The 13,603-nt window shown below is 43.3% G+C and overlaps 1 protein-coding gene across 1 annotated transcript in view; it reads right to left on the bottom strand.

Annotated features, from left to right (window-relative positions):
- ufl1 (UFM1-specific ligase 1) overlaps positions 1-13,603 on the bottom strand; it is a 115,343-nt gene that overhangs the window by 73,521 nt on the left and 28,219 nt on the right. The window contains exon 7 of the mRNA XM_063033090.1: positions 728-786. Within this exon, the coding sequence (XP_062889160.1) occupies positions 728-786 (59 nt within the window). The remainder of the gene's footprint in view (positions 1-727; positions 787-13,603) is intronic.

The following is a 13,603-nucleotide window of genomic DNA, read 5'->3' on the forward strand; positions in this document are numbered from 1 at the left end:
ACAAATCATCCCCCTCTGCAAATACCTGGTTCCTCCATAGCAATTTAACTATATCAAGTTCCTGGGAGTTCACACCTCACCTAGTCCCTTAACATCACCCCCCTGAACAAGACGGCATAGCAGCGCCTCCACTTCCTCGGAAGGTTGAGGCAAGCAAGGCTCCCACCCCGTCATCTTAAATGCATTTTACAGGAGCACCACTGAGTGTCCTGACAAGCTGCATGTCCTTCTAGAGTGGGAGAAGTCGAGCATTGGACCAGAAATCCCTACAAAGGACTGAGAGGATCATAGGGGTCTCCCTGCCATCCATCAGGGCCCTTTATCAGGAGCATTGCATACACTGAGTATCCATCCAACATCCTCCTTGACTTTCTACCATCAAGCAGGAGAGTACAATGCATAAAAACAAGCACGGTTACAAAGAGAAAATACTTTCCCCTCATGCCATTAGGTTTCTGAACTCCCTGCCACCTCATATTAGAATTGTCACTGGTTAATCTGTTCCGTACCTTACTATATTTAATATTAATACACTTTAGTTTGTTATTTATGTGTGATTCACCTGTAGATTGTATCATCTTCATAAGCTATCGTGTGTTATGTGTACTGTACTACTGTGCTTTACACCCTGGTTCGATATGCATTATATGGTTACATAAATGTATATACTTAAATGACAATAAACAATCTTTTCTGCACTAAAAATATAGTTCCATACAAGACTTACAATAAAGAAGATGTTCTTGAAATTTGTATTGAGATATCAAAGAGCTTATTGGTGTTGGCCTGTTGAAAAAAAGAACAGTGTAATAATCCCATTTTGAAAAAAATTACTAAATATTAAAACACACATTGCTCTAAACTTGAGCTCCCCAAAGTTAATTCAAAATCACCGTCCAGTTTGCTTTCTAATCCAAAACAATTATTATCCCAAGAATTGAAAAGAAGTATTTAATGAGTGACCTTAGGCTCCAGAGTGCCTGTACACAAGGGACCCCGACAGGAAATGATAAAGTAGTGGTGGATAAGGGTTTTGGCCGGGGGGGGGTGGATTACAGCCCTACTGTTCAAGTAAAGTACAGTGCACGTGTGGTACCTTTGCAATTCCTTGGCTTTCTGCATTAGACCAGTGAGTCTTACTTCAGTGGTTGGTAAGTTGATGGAGAAGATCCTGAGAGGCAGGATTTATGAACATTTGGAGAGGTATAATATGATTAGGAATAGTCAGCATGGCTTTGTCAAAGGCAGGTCGTGCGTTACGAGCCTGATTGAATTTTCTGGGGATGTGACTAAACACATTGATGAAGGTAGAACAGTAACACACATCAAAGTTGCTGGTGAACGCAGCAGACCAGGCAGCATCTCTAGGAAGAGGTACAGTCGACGTTTCAGGCCGAGACCCCTCGTCAGGACTAACTGAAGGAGGAGTTAGTAAGAGATTTGAAAGTGGGAGGGGGAGATCGAAAATGATAGGGGAAGACAGGAGGGGGAGGGATGGAGCCAAGAGCTGGACAGGTGATTGGCAAAGGGGATATGAGAGGATCATGGGACAGGAGGTCCGGGGAGAAAGACAAGGGGTGGAGGGAACCCAGAGGATGGGCAAGGGGTATAGTCAGAGGGACAGAGGGAGAAAAAGGAGAGTGAGAGAAAGAATGTGTGTATAAAAATAAATAACGGATGGGGTACGAGGGGGGAGGTGGGGCATTAGCGGAAGTTAGAGAAGTCGATGTTCATGCCATCAGGTTAATAGTAGATGGATTTCAGCAAGGCATTTGATAAGTTACGCCACACAAGGCTTATTGAGAAAGTAAGGAGGCATGGGATCCATGGGGACATTACTTTGCGCATCTAGAACTGGCTTGCCAACAGAAGGCAAAGAGCAGCTGTAGACGGGTCATATTCTGCATGGAGGTCAGTGACCAGTGGTTTGCCTCAGGGATCTGTTCTGGGGCCCCTACTCTTTATGATTTTATAAATGACCTGGATGAGGAAGCAGAGGGATGGGTTAGTAAATCTGCTGATGACACAAAGATTGGGGGTGTTGTGGATAGTGTGGAGGGCTGTCAGAGGTTACAGCGGGACATTGAGAGGATGCAAAACTGGGCTGAGAAGTGGCAGATGGAGTTCAACCCAGATAAGTATGAGGTGGTTCACTTTGGTAGGTCAATTATGATGGCAGAATATAGTATTAATGGTAAGACTCTTGGCAGTGTGGAGGATCAGAGGGATCTTGGGGTCCAAGTCCACAGGACACTCAAAGCTACTGCGCAGGTTGACTCTGTGGTTAAGAAAGCATACAGTGCATTGGCCTTCATCAATCGTGGACTTGAGTTTAAGAGCTGAGAGGTAATGTTGCAGCTATATAGGACCCTGGTCAGACCCCACTTGGAGTACTATGCTCAATTCTGGTCGCCTCACTACAGGAAGGATGTGGAAACTATAGAAAGGGTGCAGAGGAGATGTACCAGGATGTTGCCTGGATTGGGGAGCATGCCTTATGAGTACAGGTTGAGTGAACTCAGCCTTTTCTCCTTGGAGCGATAGAGGATGAGAGGTGACCTGATAGAGGTGTATAAGATGATGAGAGGCATTGATCGTGTGGATAGTCAGAGGCTTTTTTCCAGGGCTGAAAAGGCTAGCACGAGAGGTCACAGTTTTAAGGTGCTTGGAAGTAGGTACAGAGGAGATGTCAGGGGGTATCTATCTATCTATCTATCTATCTATTTATTTATTTATTTACACAGAGAGTGGTGAGTGCATGGAATGGGCTGCCGGCAATGGTGGTGGAGGCGGATACGATAGGGTCTTTTAAGAGACTCCTGGATAGGTACATCGAGCTTAGAAAAATAGGGGGCTATGGGTCACCCTCAGTATTTTCTAAGGTAGGGACATGTTCGGCACAATTCTGTGGGCCGAAGGGCCTGTATTGTGCTGTAGGCTTTCTATGTTTCTATGCATTAACTACTCATAAAATGTGGTCTGATCCTCATCTGTCACAATAATAGACAAATACAATCTGCCTAAACTATTAACACACAGTTACTTTTCATGTCTTTATTGAACACATCGTTTAATCATTCACAATCCAGGCTGGAAAAAGTATGTGAACCCTTGTATTTAATAACCGGTAGAATCTCCTTTAGCAAGAATAACCTCCACCAAACGTTTCCTGTGGTTGCTGATCAGACTTGTACAATAGTGAGGAGGAATTTTAGGCCATTCCTCCATACAAAACTGTTTCAGTTTATCAATATTTCTGGGATACCTTGCATGAACAGCCCTCTTCAGGTCATGCCACTGCATCTCAAATTAGGTTAAGGTCTGGACTGTGACTTGGCCATTCCAAAACGTGAATTATTTTAAACCATTCTGTTGCTGATTAACTCTCATGTTTGTGATCATTGTATTATTAGATCATCCAACTTCTATTAACCTTCAGGTGACAGACAGCTACCCTGACATTCTCATGTAAAATGTCTTGATACAATTTTGATTTCATTGTCCCCTCAACGATTGCAAGCTGTCCTAGCCCTGAGGCAGCAAAGCAGCCCCACACCATGATGTTCCTTCCACCATGTTTCACAGTTGGAATGAGATTTTGGTGTTGGTGTGCAGTACACTTTTTCCTCCAAACATAACGGTGTGCATTTCTGCCAGAAGGTTCGACTTTTGTCTCATCTGTCCACAGAACATTGTCCCAGAAGCACTACAGAACATCCAGGTGTTTTTTTGCAAACTTGAGACATGCAGCAATGTTTCTTAAGAGCAGTGGTTTCCTCTGTGGTACCCTTCCATGAACACCATTCTTGATCAATGTTTTTCTAATAGTGGACACATGAACATAGACTTTAGCAAGTTCTGGAGAATTCTGCAGATATTTTGCTGTTACCCTTGGATTCTTTTTCACCTCCTTCAGCACTGTACGTTGTGCTCTTGGTGTGATCTTTGCAGAACGCCCACTCCTAGGGAGAGTAGAAACAGTACAGAGTTTCCTCCATTAGTAGACAATTTCTCTTACTGTGGACTGATGAACGCTCTGGTCTTTAGAAATGCTTTTATATCCTTTTATCCCTTCCTGAGTCTCTACAATTCTTCTTCTAAGTTCCTCTGAAAGTTGTTTTGATTGAGGCTTGCTGTGCATAAACAGATTATTCTTGAGAAGAGCAGGCTCTGTCAGTAACCTGACTGTGTCCTTTTTTATAAGGCAGGACACCTCCACAACCCACACCTCCAATCTCAGCTCATTGATTGGAACGCCTAACTCCATAGAGCTTTTGTAGAAGGCATTACCCCAGAGGTTCACATACATTTTTGAACATAGACTGTGATGTTTAAATGGTGTACTCAGTATTAATAAGTACAATTGTGTTATTAGTTTAGACAGTTTGTGTTTGTCTGTTATTGTGACTTAGATGAAGACACCACCACATTTCATGAGCAATTAACGCAGAAAACCAGGTAACTGCAAAGGGTTCACAAACTATTTCTTGCAATTGTAACACACACAAAATGCTGAAGGAACTCAGCAGGCCAGGCAGCATCTATGGAAAAAAGCACAGTCGACATTTCAGGCTGAAACCCTTCGGCAAGACTGGAGGAAAAAAAGCTCAGGAGTAGATATGAAAGGTCCCCACCTTTCGAAGTCTCCTCCAACATTTTGTGTATATTGCTCGGACTTCCAGCATTTGCACATTTTCTCGTTTGTGTCTTGCAACTGCAACAGTTTTTCAGTCTGGTGGCCCTGGCGTAGATGCTACGTAGCCTCCTCCAAGATGGGAGTAGGACAAACATGATCAGGGTGTATGGGATCCTTCATGATGTTACTGGCCCTTTTTCAACAGCTTTCTGTATTTACAGTGGCATGCAAAAGTTTGGGCACCCCTGGTCAAAATTTCTGTTAATAGCTAAGCAAGTAAAAGATGACCTGATTTCCAAAAGGCAAAAAGTTAAAAATGACACATTTCTTTAATATTTTAAGCAAGATTACTTTTTTTATTTCCATCTTTTACAGTTTCAAAATAACAAAAAAGGAAAAGGGCCTGAAACAAAAGTTTGGGCACCCTGCATGGTCAGTACTTAGCAACACCCACTTTGGCAAGTATCACAGCTTGTAAACGCTTTCTGTAGCCAGATAAGAGTCTTTCAATTCTTGTTTGGGGAATTTTTGTCCATTCTTCCTTGCAAAAGGCTTCTAGTTCTAGTTCTGTGAGATTCTTGGGCCGTCTTGCATGCGCTGCCCTTTTGAGGTTTATCCACAGATTTTCGCTGATGTTTAGGTCAGGGAACCCTGAGGGCCATGACAAAACCTTCAGTTTGCGCCTCTTGAGGTAGCCCATTGTGGATTTTGAGGTGTGTTTAGGATCATTATCCTGTTGTAGAAGCCATCCTTTTTTCATCTTCAGCTTTTTTTTGACAGACGGTGTGATGTTTGCTTCCAGAAATTGCTGGTATTTAATTGAATTCATTCTTCCCTCTACCAGTGAAATGTTCCCCGTGCCACTAGCTGCAACACAAGCCCAAAGCATGAACGATCCACCCCCATGCTTAACAGTTGCAGAGGTATTCTTTTCCTGAAATTCTGCACCTTTTTTTCTCCAAACATACCTTTGCTCATTGCAGCCAAAAAGTTCTATTTTAACTTCATCAGTCCACAGGACTTGTTTCCAAAATGCATCAGGCTTGTTTAGATGTTCCTTTGCAAACTTCTGATGCTGAATTTTGTGGTGAGGACACAGAAAAGGTTTTCTTCTGATGACTCTTCCATGAAGATCATATTTGTGCAGTTGTCGCTGCACAGTAGAACAGTGCACCATCACTCCAGAGTCTGCTAAATCTTCCTGAAGGTCTTTTGCAGTCAAACGGGGGTTTTTATTTGCCTTTCTAGCAATCCTACGAGCAATTCTCTCGGAACGTTTTCTGGTCTTCCAGACCTCAACTTGACCTCCACCATTCCTGTTAACTGCCATTTCTTAATTACATTACGAACGGAGAAAACGGCTACCTGAAAACGCTTTGCTATCTTCTTATAGCCTTCTCCTGCTTTGTGGGCATCAATTATTTTAATTTTCAGAGTGTTAGGTAGCTGCTTAGAGGAGCCCATGGCTGCTGATTGTTGGGATAAGGTTTGAGGAGTCGGGGTATTTATAAAGCTTTGAAATTTGCATAACCTAGCCTTTCCTAACGATGATTGTGAATAAGCCATAGCCCTAACAAGCTAATTAAGGTCGGAGTCCTTGGTAAAAGTTATCTGAGAGCTCAAATCTCTTGGGGTGCCCAAACTTTTGCATGGTGCTCCTTTCCTTTTTTCCCCCACTCTAAAATTGTACAAAACAAAAATAATACACTAATCTTGCTTAAAATGTTGAAAAGAATGTTTCATCTTTAACTTTATGACTTTTGGAGATCAGTTCATCTTCTACTCACTTAACTATTCACAGTAACAGACTTTGACAGGGGTGCCCAAACTGTTGCATACCACTGTAGGTCCTTGATGGCGGGCAGGCTAGTGCCAGTAATGGACAGGGATGTTTTGACGACCTGTTGTAGATCCAAATGTAGCATTTGGATGTATTTGCAGCTTATTGGATAGTGCACGAAGAAAATCAGCACAATGTAATCTATACACACACGAGAGAAGCTGCAGATGCTGGAACTTCAGAGCAACACATACAAAATCCAAAACATACAAAATACAAAACTTGTTAGTAGGGAAGTGGTGTTAGGTAAATTGAAGGGATTGAAGGCAGATAAATCCCCAGGGCCAGATGGTCTGCATCCTAGAGTGCTTAAGGAAGTAGCCCAAGAAATAGTGGATGCATTAGTGATAATTTTTCAAAACTCGTTAGATTCTGGACTAGTTCCTGAGGATTGGAGGGTGGCTAATGTAACCCCACTTTTTAAAAAAGCAGGGAGAGAGAAACCGGGGAATTATAGACCGGTTAGCCTAACATCGGTGGTGGGGAAACTGCTGGAGTCAGTTATCAAAGATGTGATAACAGCACATTTGGAAAGCGGTGAAATCATCGGACAAAGTCAGCATGGATTTGTGAAAGGAAAATCATGTCTGACGAATCTCATAGAATTTTTTGAGGTTGTAACCAGTAGAGTGGATAGGGGAGAACCAGTGGATGTGGTATATTTGGATTTTCAAAAGGCTTTTGACAAGGTCCCACACAGGAGATTAGTGTGCAAACTTAAAGCACACGGTATTGGGGGTAAGGTATTGATGTGGATGGAGAATTGGTTAGCAGACAGGAAGCAAAGAGTGGGAATAAACGGGACCTTTTCAGAATGGCAGGCTGTGACTAGTGGGGTACCGCAAGGCTCAGTGCTGGGACCCCAGCTGTTTACAATATATATTAATGACTTGGATGAGGGAATTAAATGCAGCATCTCCAAGTTTGCGGATGACACGAAGCTGGGTGGCAGTGTTAGCAGTGAGGAGGATGCTAAGAGGATGCAGAGTGACTTGGATAGGTTGAGTGAGTGGGCAAATTCATGTCAGATGCAATTTAATGTGGATAAATGTGAAGTTATCCACTTTGGTGGCAAAAATAGGAAAACAGATTATTATCTGAATGGTGGCCGATTAGGAAAAGGGGAGGTGCAACGAGACCTGGGTGTCATTATACACCAGTCATTGAAAGTGGGCATGCAGGTACAGCAGGCGGTGAAAAAGGCGAATGGTATGCTGGCATTTATAGCGAGAGGATTCGAGTACAGGAGCAGGGAGGTACTACTGCAGTTGTACAAGGCCTTGGTGAGACCACACCTGGAGTATTGTGTGCAGTTTTGGTCCCCTAATCTGAGGAAAGACATCCTTGCCATAGAGGGAGTACAAAGAAGGTTCACCAGATTGATTCCTGGGATGGCAGGACTTTCATATGAAGAAAGACTGGATGAACTGGGCTTGTACTCGTTGGAATTTAGAAGATTGAGGGGGGATCTGATTGAAACGTATAAAATCCTAAAGGGATTGGACAGGCTAGATGCAGGAAGATTGTTCCCGATGTTGGGGAAGCCCAGAACAAGGGGTCACAGTTTGAGGATAAAGGGGAAGCCTTTTAGGACCGAGATTAGGAAAAACTTCTTCACACAGAGAGTGGTGAATCTGTGGAATTCTCTGCCACAGGAAACAGTTGAGGCCAGTTCATTGGCTATATTTAAGAGGGAGTTAGATATGGCCCTTGTGGCTACAGGGATCAGGGGGTATGGAGGGAAGGCTGGGGCGGGGTTCTGAGTTGGATGGTCAGCCATGATCATAATAAATGGCGGTGCAGGCTCGAAGGGCCGAATGTCCTACTCCTGCACCTATTTTCTGTGTTTCTATGTTTCTAAAATGCTGGAGGAACTCAGCAGGTTGGGCAGCATCTGTGATGAATAAACATTTACTATTTCAAGTCAAGACCCTTCATCAGGACTGGAAATGAAAGGGGCAGGAGCCGTAGAAAGAAAGGATGGAGTATGAGCTGGTAGGTAGATGGGGAAGGAAGATGAAGTAAGAAGTTGGGGAGGGGTAAGTTGGAGAGCTGTGGAAAGTGGGGAGTGTGGGAGGACACGATGAGTTTAGTGGTGGGTTCCCATTGAAGACAATGGAAGTTACAAAGTATGACATGCTGGATGCTGAGGCTCGCGGTGGTGGTAGGTAAGGACAAGAGAAACTCTATCCCCGTTGAGGCAGCAGGAAGATGGGGTGAGGGCGGATGTCTGGGAGATGGGGGAGATGCAGGCGAGGACAGCGTCAATGGTACAGGAAGGGAAGCCCCGTTCTATGAAGGAGCAGAACATCTCTGGTGTTTTGGAATGGAAAGTCTCATCCTCAGAACAGATGCAACAGAGGCAGAAGAACTAAGAAAAGGGACAGGGTGGGAGAGGTACACTGAATGCAATCTATGTTCATATTATTGGACAGTCAGGTTGAAAATGAATAGTTATCAAATGGAAAGTATGGGACTTCAGCTACAATGATAGAGCTGAACTTCCTGGTATTTAGGTTATGGGCAGATCACAACCGTAAAAAAAATACCTGGGTAAAATAATCTATAACTTCTGCAAATTAAATACACGTAGCTTAGTTATGTCAGTTAATTACAGTATACGTAGCATCTTATTCAAGGTGTTAACAGGACTAATTCATTACTTTGTATTAAAAAAATCGATTAGAAGAATCCACGCTTTAAGAAGGGAGGAAGGCAAAAGAAAGGAAATTATAGGCCAGTTAGCCAAACCTCAGTGGTTGGGGAAGTATTGGAGTCTATTATTAAGGATGAAGTTTTGGGGTTCTTGGAGACGAATGATAAAATAAGTGAAAGTCAGCATAGTTTCTGTAAAGGGAAATCCTGCCTAACAAATCTGTTAAGAGTTCTTCGAGGAAGTAACAAGCAGGTGGACAACGGAGATGCAGTGGATGTCATTTACCCGGATTTTCAGAAGGCATTTGAAAAGGTGCCACACATGAGGCTGCTTAACAAAATAAAACCCTATGGTGTTACAGGAAAGATACTGGCATGAATAGCAGAATGGCTGACATGCAGGAGGCAGTGAATGGGAATAAAGGCTGCCTTTTCTGGTTGGCTGCCAGTGACTAGTGGTGTTCCTCAGGGGTCAGTATTGGGACTGCTGCTTTTCACATTGTTTGTCAATGATTTAGATAATGGAATTGATGGCTTTGTGGCAAAATTTGTGGAGGATACGAAGATAGGTGGAGAGGTAGGTATTGTTGACAAAACAATGCGATTGCTGCAGGACTTTGACAAATTGGAAGAATGGGCAAAAAATTGGCAGATGGAATACAGTGTTGGGAAATGTATGATAATGCATTTTGGTAAAAGAAACAATAGTGCGGATTAATTTCTAAATGGGGTGAAGGCTCAAACATCAGATGTGCAGAGGAACTTAGGAGTCCTCATGCAAAATTCCCAGAAGGTTAATTTACAGGTTGAGTCTGTGGTTAAGAAGGCAAATGCTATGTTGGGATTTATTTCAAGGGAAATAGAATATAAAAACAAGGAGATATGCTGAGCCATTATAAGACACGAGGCAGGCTGTACTTGGGGAACTGTCAACAGTTTTGGGCCCCATATCTCAGAAAGGATGTGTTGTCATAGGAGAGAGTCCAGAGGAGGTTCACGAGGATGATTCCAGGAAGGAAGGGATTAACAAATGAGGAGCATTTGGCAACTCTGGGCCGGAACTCACTGGAATTTAGAAGAATGTGTGGGGATCTCACTGAAACGAATGTTGAAAGGACGAGATAGGGTGGATAAGCCTGAAGGCTTTGTGTGTCAATGCAAGGAGCATTCGTAATAAGGTGGATGAATTGAAAGTGCAGATTGTTATTAATGAATATGATATAGTTGGGATCACAGAGACATGGCTCCAGGGTGACCAAGGATGGGAGATCATATCTTCAATATTCAGGAGGGATAGACATGAAAGAAAAGGAGGTGGGGTGGCATTGCTGGTCAGAGAGGAGATTAACGCAATAGAAAGGAAGGACATAAGCTGGGAGGATGTGGAATCGATATGGGTAGAGCTGCATAGCACTAAGCGGCAGAAAACGCTGGTGGGAGTTGTGTACAGGCCACTTAACAGTAGTAGTGAGATTGGGGATGGTATTAAACAGGAAATTAGAAATGTGAGCAATGAAGGAACAGCAGTTATAATGGGTGACTTCAATCTACATGTAGATTGGGTGAACCAAATTGGTAAGGGTGCTGAGGAAGAGGATTTCTTGGAATGTATGCAGGATGGCTTTTTGAACCAACATGTCGAGGAACCAACTAGAGAGCAGGCTATTCTAGACTGGGTATTGAGCAATGAGGAAGGGTTAATTAGCAATCTTGTTGTGAGAGGCCCCTTGGGTAAGAGTGACCATAATATGGTGGAATTCTTCATTAAGATGGAGAGTGACATAGTTAATTCAGAAACAAAGGTTCTGAACTTAAAGAAGGGTAACTTTGAAGGTATGAGACATGAATTAGCTAAGATAGACTGGCAAATGACACTTAAAAGGGTTGACGGTGGATATGCAATGGCAAGCATTTAAAGATTGCATGGATGAACTACAACAATTGTTCATCCCAGTTTAGTAAAAGAATAAATCAAGGAAGGTAGTGCAACCATGGCTGACAAGGGAAATTAGGGATAGTATCAATTCCAAAGAAGAAGCATACAAATTAGCCAGAAAAAGTGGCTCACCTGAGGACTGGGAGAAATTCAGAGTTCAGCAGAGGAGGACAAAGGGCTTAATTAGGAAGGGGAAAAAAGAATTTGAGAGAAAACTGGCAGGGAACATAAAAACTGACTGTAAAAGCTTTTATAGATATGTGAAAAGAAAAAGATTGGTTAAGACAAATGTAGGTCCCCTACAGACAGAAACAGGTGAATTGATTATGGGGAGCAAGGACATGGCAGACCAATTGAATAATTACTTTGGTCTGTCTTTACTAAGGAAGACATAAATAATCTTCCGGAAATAGTAGGGGACAGAGGGTCCAGTGAGATGGAGGAACTGAGGGAAATACATGTTAGTGGGGAAGTGGTGTTAGGTAAATTGAAGGGATTGAAGGCAGATAAATCCCCAGGGCCAGATGGTCTGCATCCCAGAGTGCTTAAGGAAGTAGCCCAAGAAATAGTGGATGCATTAGTAATAATTTTTCAAAACTCGTTAGATTCTGGACTAGTTCCTGAGGATTGGAGGGTGGCCAATGTAACCCCACTTTTTAAAAAAAGGAGGGAGAGAGAAACCAGGGAATTATAGACCCGTTAGCCTAACATCGGTGGTGGGGAAACTGCTAGAGTCAGTTACCAAAGATGTGATAACAGCACATTTGGAAAGTGGTGAAATCATTGGATAAAGTCAGCATGGATTTGTGAAAGGAAAATCATGTCTGACGAATCTCATGGAATTTTTTGAGGATGTAACTGGTAGAGTGGATGGGGGAGAACCAGTGAATGTGGTGTATTTGGATTTTCAAAAGGCTTTTGACAAGGTCCCACACAGGAGATTAGTGTGCAAACTTAAAGCACACGGTATTGGGGGTATTGATGTGGATAGAGAATTGGTTGGCAGACAGGAAGCAAAGAGTGGAAATAAACGGGACCTTTTCAGAATGGCAGGCTGTGACTAGTGGGGTACCGCAAGGCTCAGTGCTGGGACCCCAGTTGTTTACAATATATATTAATGACTTGGATGAGGGAATTAAATGCAGCATCTCCAAGTTTGCGGATGACACGAAGCTGGGCGGCAGTGTTAGCTGTGAGGAGGATGCTAAGAGGATGCAGGGTGACTTGGATAGGTTAAGTGAGTGGGCAAATTCATGGCAGATGCAATTTAATGTGGATAAATGTGAAGTTATCCACTTTGGTGGCAAAAATAGGAAAACAGATTATTATCTGAATGGTGGCCGATTAGGAAAAGGGGAGGTGCAACGAGACCTGGGTGTCATTATACACCAGTCATTGAAAGTGGGTATGCAGGTACAGCAGGCGGTGAAAAAGGCGAATGGTATGCTGGCATTTATAGCAAGAGGATTCGAGTGAAGGAGCAGGGAGGTACTACTGCAGTTGTACAAGGCCTTGGTGAGACCACACCTGGAGTATTGTGTGCAGTTTTGGTCCCCTAATCTGAGGAAAGACATCTTTGCCATAGAGGGAGTACAAAGAAGGTTCACCAGATTGATTCCTGGGATGGCAGGACTTTCATATGAAGAAAGACTGGATGAACTGGGCTTGTACTCGTTGGAATTTAGAAGATTGAGGGGGGATCTGATTGAAATGTATAAAATCCTAAAGGGATTGGACAGGCTAGATGCAGGAAGATTGTTCCTGATGTTGGGGAAGTCCAGAACGAGGGGTCACAGTTTGAGGATAAAGGGGAAGCCTTTTAGGACCGAGATTAGGAAAAACTTCTTCACACAGAGAGTGGTGAATCTGTGGAATTCTCTGCCACAGGAAACAGTTGAGGCCAGTTCATTGGCTATATTTAAGAGGGAGTTAGATATGGCCCTTGTGGCTAAAGGGATCGGGGGTATGGAGGGAAGGCTGGTACAGGGTTCTGAGTTGGATGATCAGCCATGATCATACTGAATGGCGGTGCAGGCTCAAAGGGCCGAATGGCCTACTCCTGCACCTATTTTCTATGTTTCTATGTGGAGAAGATGTTTCCTACGGTGGGGGTATCGAGAACTAGAAGGCACAGCATCAAAATTGAGAGGTGACCCTTTTGAACAGAGGCAAGGAGGAATTTTGTTAGCCAGAGAAGAGTGAATCTGTGGAATGCTCCACAGTATAGGCCAAGTCCATGGGTATATTTAAGGCAGAAGTTGATCGTTTCTTGAACATATAACCACATAACAATTCCAGCATGGAAACAGGCCATCTCGGCCCTTCTAGTCCTTGCTGAACTCTTACTCTCACCTAGTCCCACCGACCTGCACTCAGCCCATAACCCTCCATTCCTTTCCTGTCCATATATCTACCCAATTTAACTTTAAACGACAACATCGAACCTGCCTCAACCACTTCTGCTGGAAGCTCGTTCCACACAGCTACCACTCTCTGAGTAAAGAAGTTCCCCCTCATGTTACCCCTAAACTTTTGC

The sequence above is a fragment of the Mobula hypostoma genome, chromosome 2 (assembly GCF_963921235.1).
Source record: "Mobula hypostoma chromosome 2, sMobHyp1.1, whole genome shotgun sequence".
Classification (NCBI taxonomy): Eukaryota; Metazoa; Chordata; class Chondrichthyes; order Myliobatiformes; family Myliobatidae; genus Mobula; species Mobula hypostoma.